This window comes from Callorhinus ursinus, unplaced genomic scaffold (assembly GCF_003265705.2).
Source record: "Callorhinus ursinus isolate GAN/ISIS: 27379988/994484 unplaced genomic scaffold, GSC_fseal_2.0 scaffold1, whole genome shotgun sequence".
Lineage (NCBI taxonomy): Eukaryota > Metazoa > Chordata > Mammalia > Carnivora > Otariidae > Callorhinus > Callorhinus ursinus.
Genome location: NW_027397063.1, coordinates 3,105,782 through 3,122,104, shown reverse-complemented (window position 1 = coordinate 3,122,104; position 16,323 = coordinate 3,105,782). Strand labels below are relative to the sequence as shown.

The following is a 16,323-nucleotide window of genomic DNA, read 5'->3' as shown; positions in this document are numbered from 1 at the left end:
AGATGATAAACCAGGGGAAGCATTTGCATTTTTTAATATTCAAAGGATTTTAACATTAAGAAATAGGTCAACAACTCAACAGAAAGATGGTAAAAAGATATAAACAAGTAGTCACAAAGTAAAAGAAGTACAATCATCTTCTAAACAAAAAATGGGGCTTCTGGGTGGCTCAGTTGGTTAAGCATCTGACTCTTGATTTGGGCTCACGTCGTGATCTCAGGGTCATGATCTCAGGATGCTGAGATCAAGCCCTGCCTTGGCTCTGCACTGGGTGTGGAGCCTGCTTAAGATTCTGTCTCTCCCTCTGCCCCTCCTCCACCACCACCCTCCCACCCCACTCGTGAGCACGGGCTCTCTCTCGCACACTAAAAAAATTTAAAATAAAATAAAAATACGCTCATTCTCATTCATAATATGAATGCAAATTGAAATTATAAAGAGATCTCATTTACTACAATAAATGAGTAAAGATCACCTGTGGGTTGAATTTACCCATAGTGCCACAGTTTACAAAGAGGTCAGAATGGTGTCTGACGTATAGTGACAGCTCATAGAAGTCAGTTATTAGTATCATTATAGGATCAATTGGCATCACTAAAATTTTATAACATACATCCCCTCTGATCACTCAGTCATCTTCTAGGAATTTGGGGGACTGAGCTGTGAGCAGATTTCCAGGATATATGTGCAAGCCTAGTCATCACCCCATTGTAACAATAAAAGACTGGGAAGTCATCTAAATGTCCATCCAGAGAGTTCTGGTTGAAGACAGCTTGGAGGGGCGCCCGGGTGGCTCAGTCGATTGGGTCTGACACTTGGTTACGGCTCAGGTCCTGATCTCAGGGTCTTAAGATCAGGCTCTGCCCTCAGCACAGAGTCTGCTTGTCCCTCTCCCTCTGTTCCTCCCCACTAACCCCCCACCCCCGCCTCTCTCTCTCTCTTTCTCATTAAAAAAAAGCATGGAAATCCATTCAATGGGATCCTTATTGAAGCATTCAAGCATTCAAAGGAATGAGGTAAGATGTCCATGCACTAATGTGGAACAATCTTCAATATAGTGCTAAGTAGGAAAAAATAAGCATGATGCAGATCAGCGTGCGTTCTATACCCTTTGTACATAAAAAGGTATATACACAGACTATCTCTGAAAGGAGACCGAAGAATCATTGTATTGCTTCTGAGCAGTATCCTTTTTGATGATTTGTGGGTCTGTTTGTTTTACCGTGTGCCCATTATCTATTAAAAAGACAAATCTATTTTTTTAAGAGTGAAGAGTTTGCAATAAACATATTAGCTCTTTGCAGGGAATCAGCCGTTTCTATGCCAGCATGTCTAAAATTCTTGCTTTCAAACATTTTTTAATCCAATCCTCTAAAGCTCCATTTGCATCTTCTTGTAGAAACGTTCCCCTGTGCAAGAGAAATAGCCTGCCTCACAATAGCATCAAATGAAGAGTGGAAACCGTATGTGCAGGCTGCCCGGACTTTAACCAAAAAAAGCCCTTTGAAATTCAGTAGTTCATTCTGCCTCTGATTCAGTGCCGCAGGTAATTACTGATTCAGTAATTCAGTGGACGCTGCCCCGATGCTCACCCGACTAGACCTCCTCTCTCCCACGGGTCCCGAGAGCCCCCTGAAGGCAGAACCTTTGGCACTCAGGGTTTCTTGCGGGGCAGGGCTCCGTGGTAGCCGAGGATGTTCTGCCCCCGCGTGGCAAGCGGCTGCTATGACAACCAGAAGCCGCTCCGGATGTTTCCCTGGGTATCCAGCCCAGGGGTTTTCCATGGAGGGCGCTGATAAGACAGCCGTGTTTCTGCGCGGTAGCTGGGCGTGTATTTTTTAGCACAGTAGTAAGATATGTTGATTTTAACAGACACAAAAGCACTAAAAAAAAAAAAAAAATACTAAGTGCATTATTTTGGGCTTCATGATGGTTCCTGGTTTTTTTAAAAATTCCAAATTCTGGTATTCTATGCTTAACAGACAAAACTCCTATGAAGATCCGTGGGGTGTGTTCAGCCGGGACCCGCCTCAGTTTGACTTCAGACAGTGCTCACGGCGCCTCGCACCTGCGACTCCTGTAGGGGCATGCTCCAGCCTGTGCGTCCACAGGGCCATATGTGGCCAGCGTTACCAAGTTCGGCCACATAATCAGAATATTTAGGATGGTTCTAGAACAGGGGTCAGCACACATTTTTTTTTTCTTCCTTAAAGGGCCGATAGTCAATAATTTTGGATTTGTGATTCATATGATGTCCGTCACAGGCCTATAAAGACAGGTGGCAGGCCAGAGTTGGCCTGTTGGCCATCGTTGGCCAAACTCTGGTCTAGAATGTTCCTCCACGTCTTCGAAATCCAATGATACGCTACCTTGTTGGCAGTGTGATGTTTTGCGGTCGCTGTCCCAGAATTGAGTGCAATTCAGCAGGGGGACAAGTGGCTGCTCTTTGCTGAGTTAGCATGTCCATTTCGAGTGTGTCCCAAGGTCAATATGTCCAGACATCTGGTGACTAAGTAAAGGTATAACCCTTTGTGAGCTGGGGAGAAGACACCTTGAATACCTCAGTGCTGAAGATGGCCCCAACGTCTTTGATTTAAGAAGTCGGCTCCAAAACTATAGGCATCAAATGTGTTCATCCTCATCTGGCTGCATCAAAACACAACTGCTTCAATTTCTCCCTAAGATCCTGTGAACACACGTGCACAAAGAAAATACATCTTCGGCCTCGTTTCCTTCATGACTCCGTCAACCTTAAAAATAAAACTCGACTCATTTTACCAGCAAAACATGGGTTTATTCAGGAATAACAGAGAACTGCAATGTAGGACAAGCCAACTTCCGCAAAACCATAGGCAAGTCTGGAAAACAAAGGAGAGAAGTCTTTTATAGAGGTAAAAGGGGTTTGGGAGGGGTTGTTGTAAACACAAAGTCCTTGGGGGAAAATTGCAAGGTGGAAGTGTAGTGGCTTCTCATTGGCTGGGCTGTGACTGTCTGTTATTGGCTGAGCTGTGACTGTCTCTCATTGGCTGGGCTATGACTGTTCCTCATTGGCTGAGCTTGACTGTCTCTCATTGGCTGGGTTATGACTGTCCCTCATTGGCTGGGCTGTGATTGTCTCTCATTGGCTGCACTGTTGCTGGAGGAGGAGACAAAAGTCTTTCTTCCTGCTGTTGGGGTAGTAAAGTATACGCTTCGTGTTGGGAATGCCAAGTATGTGTCTTCCGGTTGGTTGGCTGTTGACCCTAAGTGGTACGGCAAGCTAGTTCCCCTACCTGCCTCCAGACTCCATTCTAAATGAGGTTTCCGTTTCTTAGTTTTCCCAGTTATATGTGGGCCTTGCTTTTTCCCTTTGACTTGACCACATGATGATGCCTTTCCTTTTCTCTCCTAAGGCAGGGCCAGCCCTTGAGTGCCTGACTCAGCAGCTCCCTGAATTCACGAATTCTTGACTGGGCCGCCTTCAGTCTTGCCAGCTGTTGGGGACTTCCTTAATAGCTGAAGCTTTGTGGAGTGTTTCTTTTCTTTTTTTGCCCCACTATCAGAAAAGCCACTCTTTATTTTATTTTATTAAAAAATTTATTTATTTTAGAGAGAGAGAGAGAGCATGGACAAGCAAGCAGAGGGAGAGGGGAAGCAGACCCCCTACTGAGTGTGGAGCCTGACGAGGGGGCTTGATCTTAGGACCCTGAGATCATGACCTGAGCGGAACTCAAGGGTCGGATGCTTAAGCAGCTGAGTCACCCAGGTGCCCCCAGGAAAGGCCGCCCTTTAAAGTAAAACAGGCAGGAAGCATCAATCTAGTGTGTGCACAGCATGTACCCTTTAAAGGCAGCATCCAGCCTGTAAGGACTAGCTCCCATGGGTGCGTTTACACTTCAATACTAAATAAACAGTCTTGCTTCCAAGTCCCTGCTCAGCTAGCAGTGTAGGATTTACAGGGCAATCCCTTACACGGCAGTAAAAGGGTAACAAGACCCCCACCTTTTCCTGTTGTCCTGTTGCAGACTGCTCCATGCAGTTAGGATCTCCAGTTCCCTTTTTTGGCTCTTCAGTTTTTTCACATCTGTTTCTTCATATTCACATCGAACTCTTCATATTAATTTCTCTGTGAAAACAAATAGGCTTCTGTTTTCCTGAGCAGACCCTGACTGATAGCTACAAAGTAAGTGATAAGGCACGTCTGCTGAGGGATGAGAATGTGCAGTGGCAATGTCACTTGAGAAAAATCACAGTTGGGCTTATAGTAGCAACTTTGATTTGGTGAGAATGAGTAACACTGACCGAGTATTCTGCACCCATTCTGGGCCAGGCACTTTCTAAACTCTTGGCCTAGAATCACAGTAGTGGATTGAATGGAATTCATGTCCACACAGAATCTCAAAATGGGCACTCATTTAGAAATAGGGCCATGGCAGATGTAATTAAAGTAAGGATCTACATGAGATCACCCTGGATTAGGATGATGTCTTCAATCCAAGGACTCGTGTCTTTGGAAGAAGAGGAAAAATACACAGCGGAGAAGACCAAGTGAAGCCAGACCAAGTGAGGCGGCCATTAGCCAAGGAAAGCCTGGGGTCATTTGAGGCTAGAATAGACAGGAAGGACCCTCCCCCCCACACACACACCCTGCCGAACCTTCAGAGGAAGTGAGTACGGCCCTGCTGACACCTAGATTTTAGATTTCTAGCCTCCAGAACTGTGAGAGAATAAATTTCTATCATTTCAAGTCACCAATTTTGTGGGAACTTGTTACGATAGCCTTAGAAGATTAATATAATCACTGAATTCTCATAGACAAGCTATGTTTCAAAAGCAGCCTAGAAACCCTAGGTTCTTTCCTATGGATCTCCTGGGTTTTCCAGAAAGCAGGCACGTTCTCCATTCTCCATGCTGTTTTAAGGCCGTTTGCTGCTGCGTTACCTCAGAGCCACCTCCGTCCTCCTGGGGGGAGCCCAGCTCACCTCCTGCACACCCTCCCACCACTTCTTATCTTTGAAACTAAGTCCACACTCAGTGGCAGGTGTGGAAGTTATCAAGGAAATGAGAGTCAACAGCTCTACAAGCCCAGACAGTGTCCTTGGAGCCAGTTGGCAAAAGGCGCCCCTTCTTTCAGCAGCCACGGTCCCACTCCAGAGCCCAGAACTTGGCTAGAGGAGCAGGGGCTGGATGTGGCCTTCACTTGCCCCCATGGCCCAGCACCCGACTCGGTGCATCTCCTGCCTAGACGTCCCCAGCGGTGGTGCAAGGCCTAAAATTACAGCCCATTATTATGTGCTGCCTTGATATCTGGAGGAATCGGAGGGCTGTGAAGGGTCTAACGGCAGCTTCCCCTCCCCCACGCCACTCCTGTGGAGAAGGTCCCCCAGCCAAACACCTCTTCTTGTCACCCAGAAGCTCTTTGCCCGCAGACCCCTGAGTAGTGGGTTCTAGGTCCCTCCCAGCTTGTGGAATTATTCAGACAAGCCCATCACACCCTCCCGTGGGAACCGGGCCACCTCACTCTCTTGGTACTACGAAGCCTGCCTGTCAGAGCCCTGCCTGTTCACTCTGTTCCTGATTGTGACTCTCGTGTGGCCCCTCCGTGGCGTGTGGTATCCCCCCTCCCTCTGGCTGTCAGTATATGAGACTAACAGCCTGCTGTTGGTCTCATCTGTCCAGGGTTGGGTGTGGTGTGTTCACCATCCCCATAACCCTGGGGCAGGAATCCCTCCCTCACCGCTGGGGTGAGGAGGAGGTGAAAAATGTCAGGCGCTGGGAGGTTGCCTGTGTAGAGACCTTTCTCCACGCAGAGCATAAGGGGTCATAGGCCTGGAAGTGAAAGGGGTTTAGGTCTAAATGAGAGACCATTTTCCAAAACTGGAAAGGATGATAAAGAGTCGTTTCTGGAAATGGGGAGGGGGTGAGCAGATTCCAGGACAAAGGAAGGGGTCCTAGTGACTTCCCCAGAATTCGGAGGCCTCAGGGCCCCTGCCCAGAGAAGACACTTCCTAGGGACTGCTTCTCTCTTTTCAGGCTTTCATCTTCCTGTTTCATAATGGTGCCCACGGTGAGCCCTGTCTCGCGGAACTTGACAAGTGAAAAGAAGTTTAGGGCACCTGGGTGGCTCAGTTGGTTAAGCGACTGCCTTCGGCTCAGGTCATGATCCTGGAGTCCCGGGATCGAGTCCCGCATCGGGCTCCCTGCTCGGCGGGGAGTCTGCTTCTCCCTCTGATCTCCCCCCTCTCATGCTCTCTCTCTATCTCATTCTATCTCTCAAATAAATAAAATCATTAAAATAAATAAATAAAATCTTTAAAAAAAAAAAGAAAAGAAAAGAAAAGAAGTTTAGCCTCTGAGCACCTGGCCCAGGCCCAAGCAGAGCATCACTTGACCTCAGGTGCTCAGGGCTCCCCGTGCATTGGGACATATCCTCAACGTGACCGCCAGGGGGCAGCCGCGCCCGCGGTGCCTTCACACGCGGAGCCCGGCCAACAACACCCAGTATTTTTAGTATATGTGCTGCCGAAGCGAGCACAACACCCAGTATTTTTAGAAATCTCGATACCTGGCACCAGCTCTGCTGACGTCAAATAGACACACCAGTGCACCTGAGGGGCCAATTACTCTCAATCTCCAGACTCCCTTTTTCCGTGTTTAGATTTTTATGTATCCAGCCAGTCGGCTTACTTAAAGAATTTGCCACCCCTTATCAATCCATTCACAGCTTCCTGTACATTTCCTTTGTCTGCCAGTCCTTGCAACCTTCGGTTATCTCTCTTAGTCTGATTTAGTATTTACATCTCATTTGTGCCCACAGAGACGTCATCTGCTGATGTGGATTTAAGATAGGGTGTAGTCTCCAGTGAGCCACGCACATTAGCAGTACTCAGCGCGGCCTTGCCTGGGAGTTTAAAGGTTATGAAATCCACAGCAATGTTCTCTGCCTGTCCGCTCATTTCTAACTCTTGGCTATGACTGCTATTGGATTCTGGCAGCATCCTGAAGGGGAAGGGAGTGATGAAGTTAGGGACCAGTGCAAAGGCAACAGTTCAAACCATATTCTCATATTTTGCAGTTTGCCTTCCTTGTGGCTTGGTTTGCTCTTTAAAAAAAAAATTATTTATATTTTTAAGAGAGAGAGAGCACAAGCTGAGGGGAGAGGGGCAGAGGGAGAGGGACAAGTAGACTCAGTGCTGAGCAGGGAGCCGGACGCGGGGCTCGATCCCAGGACCCTGGGATCATGAACTGAGCCCAAGGCAATGCTTAACTGACTGAGCCACCCAGGCGCCCCCTGCCCCAACTTTTTGTTTAATGACTTGGCCGATCGATACACTGGACTACCTTATGTCTTTCTAAGCAGATCTCTGGGTATACAGAGGAGATGATATTAGGATCCTTTCTGAGTGTAAATTGCCTGATGTTTTTAAATGATATCCTATAAAAAATGCTTAGGTGGACTTAGTGTGTGCAAACGAATAAAATCAGTAAATTCAGTCTCCACCCTCTCCTGCAAGTGTTCACTAAGTCCTTGCTCCTGTGGTGGCTAAGGGCGATTCCCTTTCCCACCGCAAGGCTTCTAGGAGCCCTTGGCCTGTTAAAGCGGCTGCAGGAGGGCAGAGGGCCAGGGTCCAAAGTCAAGGAAGCAGCACTCCTGCGGGCGTCCTCCTTTAAGCAACCAATGACCTTGGGTGTGTCCTTGAACCTCCGGGAGGTGTATTTAAACTTGGAGCTAACTCTTCAGGGACCACTGTCCACTGAATTGCACACGGCCTGTCTACACTGGAGAAGTTCTAACGCTTACTTGCCCAGCCAGGCCGGGTGGCTCCAGGAGACGCAGAGGTGGAAATGACATTCCTCGTCTGGCTAATTCACTGCGGTCCCCGCTCAGCCCTCAGTCTCTTAAGAGGCTCTGAAGCCTGATTTGTCTGCATGTAGAGTGGGTCCACCTCTCCAGGGTGGACCCTCACAACTGGTCCCAAGAGTCTGAGGAGCAGAATCGGGGTTGTAAGGTACTCTTGCAGGGTGACAGGGTGAGGGGACTGAATGTGAGAGTCTGGTGAATGGAGACAGCCTGAGGCAGAGCCTCATCATGGGGCTGGGATGCAGGGTTTGGTGGCCAGGGGACCACACTGTGGGGAGTGCTGCCAGTGAATCCCGCTGGCGAGGCAGCTGCCTGTCAGATGGCCGGACCCCTCCCCCACACTGCTCTCTATCAAGTGTGACCTGGGGCTGAGGGTGGCTCTTCTGTCCCTTCAAAGCCAAGCTTATAAATCAGTGGTCTCTGGATAGAATTCAACTCAAGGTCATTTTTCGTTTGGCTTACGCATTTTTTTTTTTAAAATGGAATTAGGTGCCAACATTTCAAAATCAAGAGATTTCAAATAAATATCTATATTTCCAGCTTCTCTTAAAACCCCGCAGGTCCATTAAGACTGCGTCTGCATTCCCAGACGGCTCCCTTCGCTCCCTCTGCTTTCTATCTGTAGACATCAGGGGGTTGACGGCAGAGTTTAACTACCAGAGGCGATCTTATTTCCTTATTCCTGAGCCCCTGGGGCTGCTGCACCAGAGCCTCCCCACAGCCCACCTCCATTTCTAAAAGTGTCCTAATGATTTGAAGAAAACGCACGCCACAGATCATGATGAAAGACTTTGATTTTTAAAAAGAACTTAATTCAAAAAAAAAAAAAAAAAAAGAACTTAATTCCTCCAAGGCATGTTGTCCTATCCGGGGAACACATAAAATATTGCATACAAAATGTTGAGATTCCATTTCTAAAGAGCTCAGGACAGTACCTGGACACACCAAGTGCTCTGTGCATGTTGAACCAAATTTAATGTGTGGTCACAGGCATCTGAAAATGTGTGGCTTATAAAAGCTTTGAGGGGTGCAGCGGGGAAGGTGCTGGATCCCTGGTCTCTTGAGGACTGGGAGGACTACAGATCACGGGACCTCCCTCTGCCTTTAAAGTCCCAGGAATCCCAGTGGGGGTAAGCGCCAGCTAGCTGCTGGGCCTGGGGTCCCAGCCACTGTGCCCGCCCTGACTCACATCCGCGGGTCGCATGCGCACCAGGTCCCCCTCCAAACCTGCGCTCCTGGCCCGCCTGCCTTCCCCGTGGGCAATGTGTATCTGTTGGAAGCAGAGAGCTCACACAGGGTCCATGAGGAGCAAGCAGGTGTGAGAGGGTTTCCATGAGCCCCTGAGATGCTGGGCAAAATGTGTCCATGTGCATTTTTCAGGTACAGGGAATCATAGCTTTCATTAGATTTTCAAAAGCTTCTGACCCAAAGAAGCACTCATCACGGGGACATAGTCCTCCATGCCAGAGGTGCCCTAACCCCTGCCTCCGAGCTCGCCTGCAGGCACCATGGGCTAGCCCACGAAGCAAGGGCTACAGTCAGCTGGGCGCCATTCGTGCACTGAGGACGGCCAACAATGCTTATGTGTTGTTTTCATTTATACTATATGCAGGTTTCCAACAATTAATGTTTTACTTAAATATTCCACCCTTTTCAGGAATGGGCAAGCAAGCAGGATGTCCCAGAGCGCTAATGCAGCCCCTGGAGAAGCATGCTGAAACCAAGGTGCGTGTTCTCTGAGATTCTCGAAGGTCAGGGAACACTAAGCGGGTTTTCTTCTACCACCCTGAGCAACGGCCCCAGCACCACACACCTCCACCCTAATCCCTTCCCCTCTCCCATCTGTGAGGGAAAATTCCCAGAGAATCTTCTGTCCAGTGAGGAGAGTGGAGGGGAAAGCTGCTGTCCCGGGGGGTGGGGGGAAGGGGGACACTGCCCGAGTTTCCTGTGGCTGACTTAACAGAACCCAAGTAAAACATTGCAAACTCTTTGTCTCAGAGTTCTGGAGTCCAGAAGTCTGAAATCATGGTGTGGTAGGGCCATGTTCCTGTGAAGCCTGTACGGGAGAGCCCCTCCGTGCCTCTCCTGGTCTGGTGTGTCTGTCAGTCCTTGGCCATCCTTGGCTCACGCATGGGTCACTCCAGGCTCTCCCTGTCTTCATGAGTTCTCCCCATGTGCCCATGACCTGATTTCCCACGTCTTAGAAGAACATCAGTCATATTGGATGTAGACCCACCCCAGTGACCTCATCTTCACCTGATGACATCTACAAAGACCCGCGTTCCAAGTACAGTTACATTCATAGGTACCAAGGTTAGGACTGGAACATGTCTTCTGGGGGGACACAATTCAACCACAATGGGCTCGTCGCCTCGAGAGGCCCTGTGCCCTTGATCCCATGTGTTGTCACTTACCCAGACCCACTCTTTCCCCTGGGTTCTGAGGTGGGCGGTGCACCCCACCCTCCCCTTGGTACATGTTCTGAAGTGGAAACTTTTTATCCGGCATCTCAGTCCTGTAGGAAATGAGCTATTTTGAGATTGACATGTGTGAATAGGGAGTGTGTGTGCATGTATGTGCTTCTCTGTGTGTGCGTGTGTGTACTGTGTGTGTGCTTGTGTGTGCATGTGTGTATCTGTGGGTGTGTGTGCTTCTCTGTGTGTGCGTGTGTGTATCTGTCGGTGTGAGTGCTTCTGTGTGTGTGCGTGTATCTGTCAGTGTGTGCTTCTCTGTGTGTGCATGTATCTGTGGGTGTGTGTGCTTCTGTGTGTGCATGTGTGTATCTGTGGGTGTGAGTGCTTCTCTGTGTGTGCGTGTATCTATGGGTGTGAGTGCTTCTCTGTGTGTGCCTGTGTGTATCTGTCGGTGTGTGTGCTTCTCTGTGTGTACGTGTGTGTATCGGTGTGTGTGCTTCTCTGTGTGTGCATGTGTGTATCTGTGGGTGTGTGTGCTTCTGTGTGTGTGCGTGTGTGTATCTGTGGGTGTGAGTGCTTCTCTGTGCATGTATCTGTGGGTGTGAGTGCTTCTCTGTGTGTGCGTGTGTGTATCTGTGTGTGTGTGCTTCTCTGTGTGTGCATGTGTGTATCTGTAGGTGTGTGTGCTTCTCTGTGTGTGCATGTGTGTATCTGTGGGTGTGAGTGCTTCTCTGTGTGTGCGTGTGTGTATCTGTGGGTGTGTGTTTCTCTGTGTGTGCGTGTGTGTATCTGTGGGTGTGAGTGCTTCTCTGTGTGTGCATGTGTGTATCTGTGTGTGTGCTTCTCTGTGTGTGCGTGTGTGTATCTGTGGGTGTGAGTGTGGGTGTGTTTGGAGGGGGTCCGTGTGAAGGGTAGATGTAAGGGAGAGGCAGGAGGCAGGGAGGAAGATAGGATGGGGGCATGCTTGTGACAAATATGGGAATAGTATGCCTCTGGTCTCAGTCCTGTAAAATAAGATATTAAGTTAGGATAGTGACTGTTATTTTGACAGGAACCAAAATATCAGGGGCCCAAGGAAGATCAGAGTGTTTCTTTCCCACAATGCCTGAGCTGGTGGGTGAGCAGGAAGGCAGAGAGACCCTGTCCCGTGACATTGCCTAGACTCTTGATGTTCTGCCTTCTGCGAGGATGCTGTCCTTTTCCAGAGGCAAGGCTGGCTCACTACCACATCCCCGTCCCAGCCACTGGGAAGTGGGGGCAAAGGCAAATGGAGGGCCCACCCTTTCCTTCTCAAGAATCGCTCCCACTTCTACATGGCCTTGCTAGCTGCAAGGGAGTCTGGGAAACAGAGCTGCTAAAATCAACAAGGCAGGCACAGATCCTGAAAGAAGGAATCATCAGATTCTTGTAAGAACGTCTGGCAGTCATCAGAGACGGAATGTGATTATAGAGAGACAGGGTTATGAAGCCACCCCTCACCCCTTACGATTGCAAAAAACCCCAATGACATCCCTAATCATAAAGAATACAAAAGGCACATGATGGGAAAAATCAGATCACCAGGTAGGATTGGCCCAGTTTTAACCAATCGTGGGGTCATGACAAAGGTTTTATCTCGGGAAGGTGTGTGTGGGGTCGTTCCACCGCCAACTGGTTTTCAATGACGTAACCCGCCTTGTAGGTCTCCAGAACCCGGGCCTGGAAGTATGCCTTGCCCTTCTCCTGCCAGGAGTCAGACTCGATGTACACGTTGAATGGGTCATGGGAGTGCTCCAGCTTCTTGGAGCGGATGTAACTCAGCATGATGCCCAGGGTGAAGAAGCCGAAGAAGCCGAGCACCATGAGGATGTAGAGTGCCGCCAGCTGGCCATCATCACTGCGGGGTGACCTGCGGGCCAGGCCAGATGTGTTGCCACCCTGCGCCACCGTCCCCTGCCACAGTGCGGTCAGAAAGGGCGTCGGCACCGTCGTGTTGGACGGAATCATCCCGGGCTTCAAATTTCCACCGCTGGAGCTCGAACTGGCCGAGAAAACTTTCTGAAAGAGAAGTGCAATCTGAAATCAGAAAGTGTGTCCTGGCCCAAACCCACACAGAGGCACATGCTCTCCTGTTTTGTGAAATCTTGGGGGAGAGGGGCGCCCGGACATATACCCACTGCATCCCTGGCGTGTGCCACCTTGAATCTGCACAGCGCCTCTCTTGATTGATCAGTAAATCAATTGATTCCCTCTTCTTTCTTTCTTTCTTTTTTTTTTTTTTTTTAGGATTTTATTTCTTTAGTTTTCAGAGAGAGCACAAACGGGGGAGCAGCAGAGGCAGAGGGAGAAGCAGGCTCCCTGCTGAGCAGGGAGCCCGATGCAGGGCTCGATCCCAGGACCCTGAGATCATGACCTGAGCCGAAGGCAGACTCCCAACCCACAGAGCCACCCAGGTGCCCCGATTCCCTCTTATTTCCACTCACCACTCCCACTGCCTACCTCCATAGGCAACCCCCACAATGAGTTCCTCTAATATATACCCTGGGTTTTGTGTGTGTGTGTGTGTGTGTGTGTTACTTTATATGCTATGTGCCGAATTTTGTCCCCCAGTTCACATCTGGAAGCCCTAACCCCCAATGGGACTGCACCTTGAGATAGGGTCTTCAGGAAGTAATTAAGGTTACAGGAGGCTATAGGGTGGGGCCCTAACCTGCTAGGACCATGGCCTTATAATGAGAGAGAGACATTTCTCTCTGCTACGCAATGACACTATGAGAAGGCAACACCTGCAAGCCACGAAGAGAGCTCTCTCCAGGAATCAAACCTTCCAGAACCTTGATCTTGGACTTACAGCTCCCAAACTGTGAAAAAATAGACGTCTGTTGTGTAAGCCCCAGGCTGTGGGATTTTGTCATGGTGGCCCAAGCTAAGACGCGTTAAGTGGTGCTGGGTTACGTTTCTGCCTCTCTTTCCTATTCCTCTATCCACTGTGGTTTTATGGCCTTTGGCCTCGAAAGGACCAGTGTTCCAGCTTGTACTATGTTTGTCCCCTCCCTGTCCCCTGTCCTCTGCTGAGTGGCTGGCACGGGCCATTTCACTCTGGATGACACTGTCCCTGAAAACCCAGAGAACAGGCCTGGGAACTGTGAGAGCTGTTTCCAGGAAACTCTGGAATTCTGTCAGAGGGTTCATGAGTCCTGACACCCCACCTCATGGTCACTGATAAGCTCAACAGGTTTCATTTGTATCTTTGAGAAAATGCTGGCTTCTGCCCGCCCCCCCAGGTCCTGCTGGGAGACAAAATATCCAGAGCCAAACGGATGAGGCCACCCTTGAAACTCGACCCACAAGGGGCTACCGAGGGCTGACCAGACTCCGAGGGCCTCACTCATTTCTCAGTTGTGTGTAACATTCACTCGAGGCACCCTGGGGTGGCCGTTGAAACTAAGCGTGACAGTTTGGGACCATAGTTTCTGGCCAGAAACCCTGTGGCAAGAGAAATTCCAATGTACATGGGGCAGGGAGGTGCTCAGCCTCTCCCAGCTAGGATGGGGGCTGTGACATCACACACTGTCTTGCTAGGACAAATGTCAATCTAGAGCTACTTTTTAGAATTGGCTTAATTTTGAAACTTCTGAACGCAGCCCTGGGCAAGATGCTTGGCACCTGCCCTAGGCTCCTTTCCCTCTACTCATCCCAGGGATGTTGGTGCACCCCAGAATTCCTTCATTGGCCCTCCTTTCTTCTCACTCTGCCCTCTCCCTGTGTGGCTGCACCTGTCCCTTCAGGTTCGCCCACATGGCCATGACCCCAGGTACTCTTCTGAGCTCCAGAGCTGGGTGCCCCATGACCTGCCAAGGATTCATGTACCTTCAGCCATCCCCAGGCCCCTCCACCTCAGCCCCCACCCCTCCTGCTCCATGCCTCAGTGAGCGGAGAGGCCATGTACCCACCCACCGCAAAACCTGCGGTCCCCACTGCAAATCCCAATAGGTCAGTCCCCAGCTCAGAGGCCCCCCCAGGTTCCTCCCTACCTTCGGGGTGAAACACCCTGTCTTCAGCATGGATGTGGGCCTAGATGCAAGGGCCACCTGCCTCCCTCTCTTGCTCTACTGTTGTCGCTTGCCCAGACCCCATGCTTGCCAAGCCCTGTACACATCACCATCTCTTTCCACATCTCCAGCAGAGGCAGGCCCTCCTTCTTGGCCCACGGAACCAGGAAGTGGTACCTCCTCATGCTTTAATCCAGTTCAGCCTTCTCTGATGCTGGGGCTGGCTTAGTACCAACATGAATGCCCATGAAGTCCGCTGTGCTCCCCGCTGACTTCACCACGGCCATCATCCCGGTCCCCCACCCTGTCCCACCTCAGTTTCCCTAGCCTGGCGCCTGGCACACAGCAGCTCAGGAGCCGTCCAGGAACTTCTTAATACTTCTTGACGGTGTAATACCTGATTCTTCACAACCCGAGTACCTAATTAACAGAGGCCCCCACTGTCTCCCTCTGACAGCCACAGGCTCAGGGAGCAGGAGTGGAGAAGGGGAAAGCGATCGGTCGTTGGAATTACACCTCCACTCCAGGTTTGGAGTCTGGCCCTGCTGGCCTCTGGTCAGGTTCCTTAGGCTTGTTCAGTCTTTTACCTTTTGGGAACAGGGAGAAATATCACTGACATCTGCAGCTGTTGGACCACTGACCCAGCGTGCAGAGGGGTTGACATAACATATGACATGTAGTGGTGTGCACTTAGGGTGCCGAGTGTGAGTGGATTGGTTTTTCCAGCTCATTAAGAAATATTAGCTTGGGGGCTCAGTCAATTAAGCGTCTGACTCTTGGTTTTGACTCTGGGTCATGATCTCAGGGTCGTGGGATCGAGCCCTGTGTTCTCTCTCTGCGACTCCCTCTGCTTGTGCACACACGCTCTCTGCTCTCTCTCCCAATGAATAAATAAACTCTTTAAAAAAAAAAAAAAAGAAAGAAAGGAAAAATAAAAGCAGTCCAGCCCAGAGATTTGGAGGTTTGGGGTTTTAGGTCTGGCTCTTCCATGGCTGACCACTGTGGCTCTCTTTACCTCGTGATACCTCGTGCCTGCTCATGAATAAGAAACAAATGTGTTTAATGGGTTTTCCTGACATCTCTGGGGCTTTTGAGTTTGTGCCCTGAGATCTGTTAGAATGGGTTAAGCCGCACAGGCTCAAGAGACTCCCAGGTACTGATTCTTCTACAAAACCAGCATTTTGCCCCATTCTAATGGTTTGGTAACTTTTTTTTTTTTTTTTTTTGTCTTTGAAACTTAGACCCAGAGCTGCTAGTCTGCTGGAAATCACTCAAGACAAGGTTGTGGGCAGCTGAGCTTTCCAAACACGATGCCTGACATTTTCTTTTTAAATGACTTCAAACCACTTATGAATGCATAGAAACTTGCCCCAGAAAATACAGAGCCCTTGAGCAGATAATATAATTTTTTTCTAAAAACGCAGAATGACCGCAAGCACGGAATCCTGCTACCAATTACTGTTAGAGCATTCTTGTCGCTCCATGACCACATGACACTAGAATTATGGTAGACAACGGGGGCGCCTGGGTGGCTCAGTTGGTTAAACACCTTTGGCTCAGGTCATGATCTCAGGGTCCTGGGATCGAGCCCCATGTCAGGCTCCCCGCTCAGCAAGGAGTCTGCTTCTCCCTCTCCGTCTGCCACTCCCCTGCTTGTGCTCTCTCTCTCAAATTAAATGAAAATCTTTAAAAAAATAGAATTATGGTAGGCAACCTCCAGAGGTTAATTGGTTTAGAGCTAATAGCTCCACACAGCAAGTTAACTTGAGTAACTTCTGCAACTAATTCACTTGGGTGGGATCATGGAGAAGACCTGTTACTTAAAACCAGACGGACTTTACTACGGCCAGAGGAAGCAACCAGAAACATTTGCTTTAAAAAACCTGCCAGGCCAACCATCCTCAGCCTTGCTTAAAGTAGTGGTGCTCGGGCGCCTGGGTGGCTCAGTTGGTTAAGCGACTGCCTTCGGCTCAGGTCATGATCCCGGAGTCCCGGGATCGAGTCCCACATCGGGCTCCCTGCTCAGTAAGGGAGCCTG

At 49.6% G+C, this 16,323-nt stretch overlaps 1 protein-coding gene across 2 annotated transcripts in view; it reads right to left on the bottom strand.

Annotated features, from left to right (window-relative positions):
• Positions 1-11,799: 11,799 nt before the first annotated feature.
• Positions 11,800-16,323, bottom strand: part of KCNE1 (potassium voltage-gated channel subfamily E regulatory subunit 1) — a 10,439-nt gene continuing 5,915 nt past the window's right edge. For both annotated transcript variants that reach the window (XM_025867556.2, XM_025867557.2), the window contains exon 2: positions 11,800-12,291. In XM_025867556.2, coding sequence (XP_025723341.1) covers positions 11,851-12,291 — 441 coding nt within the window. In that variant the 3' untranslated portion in view covers positions 11,800-11,850. The remainder of the gene's footprint in view (positions 12,292-16,323) is intronic.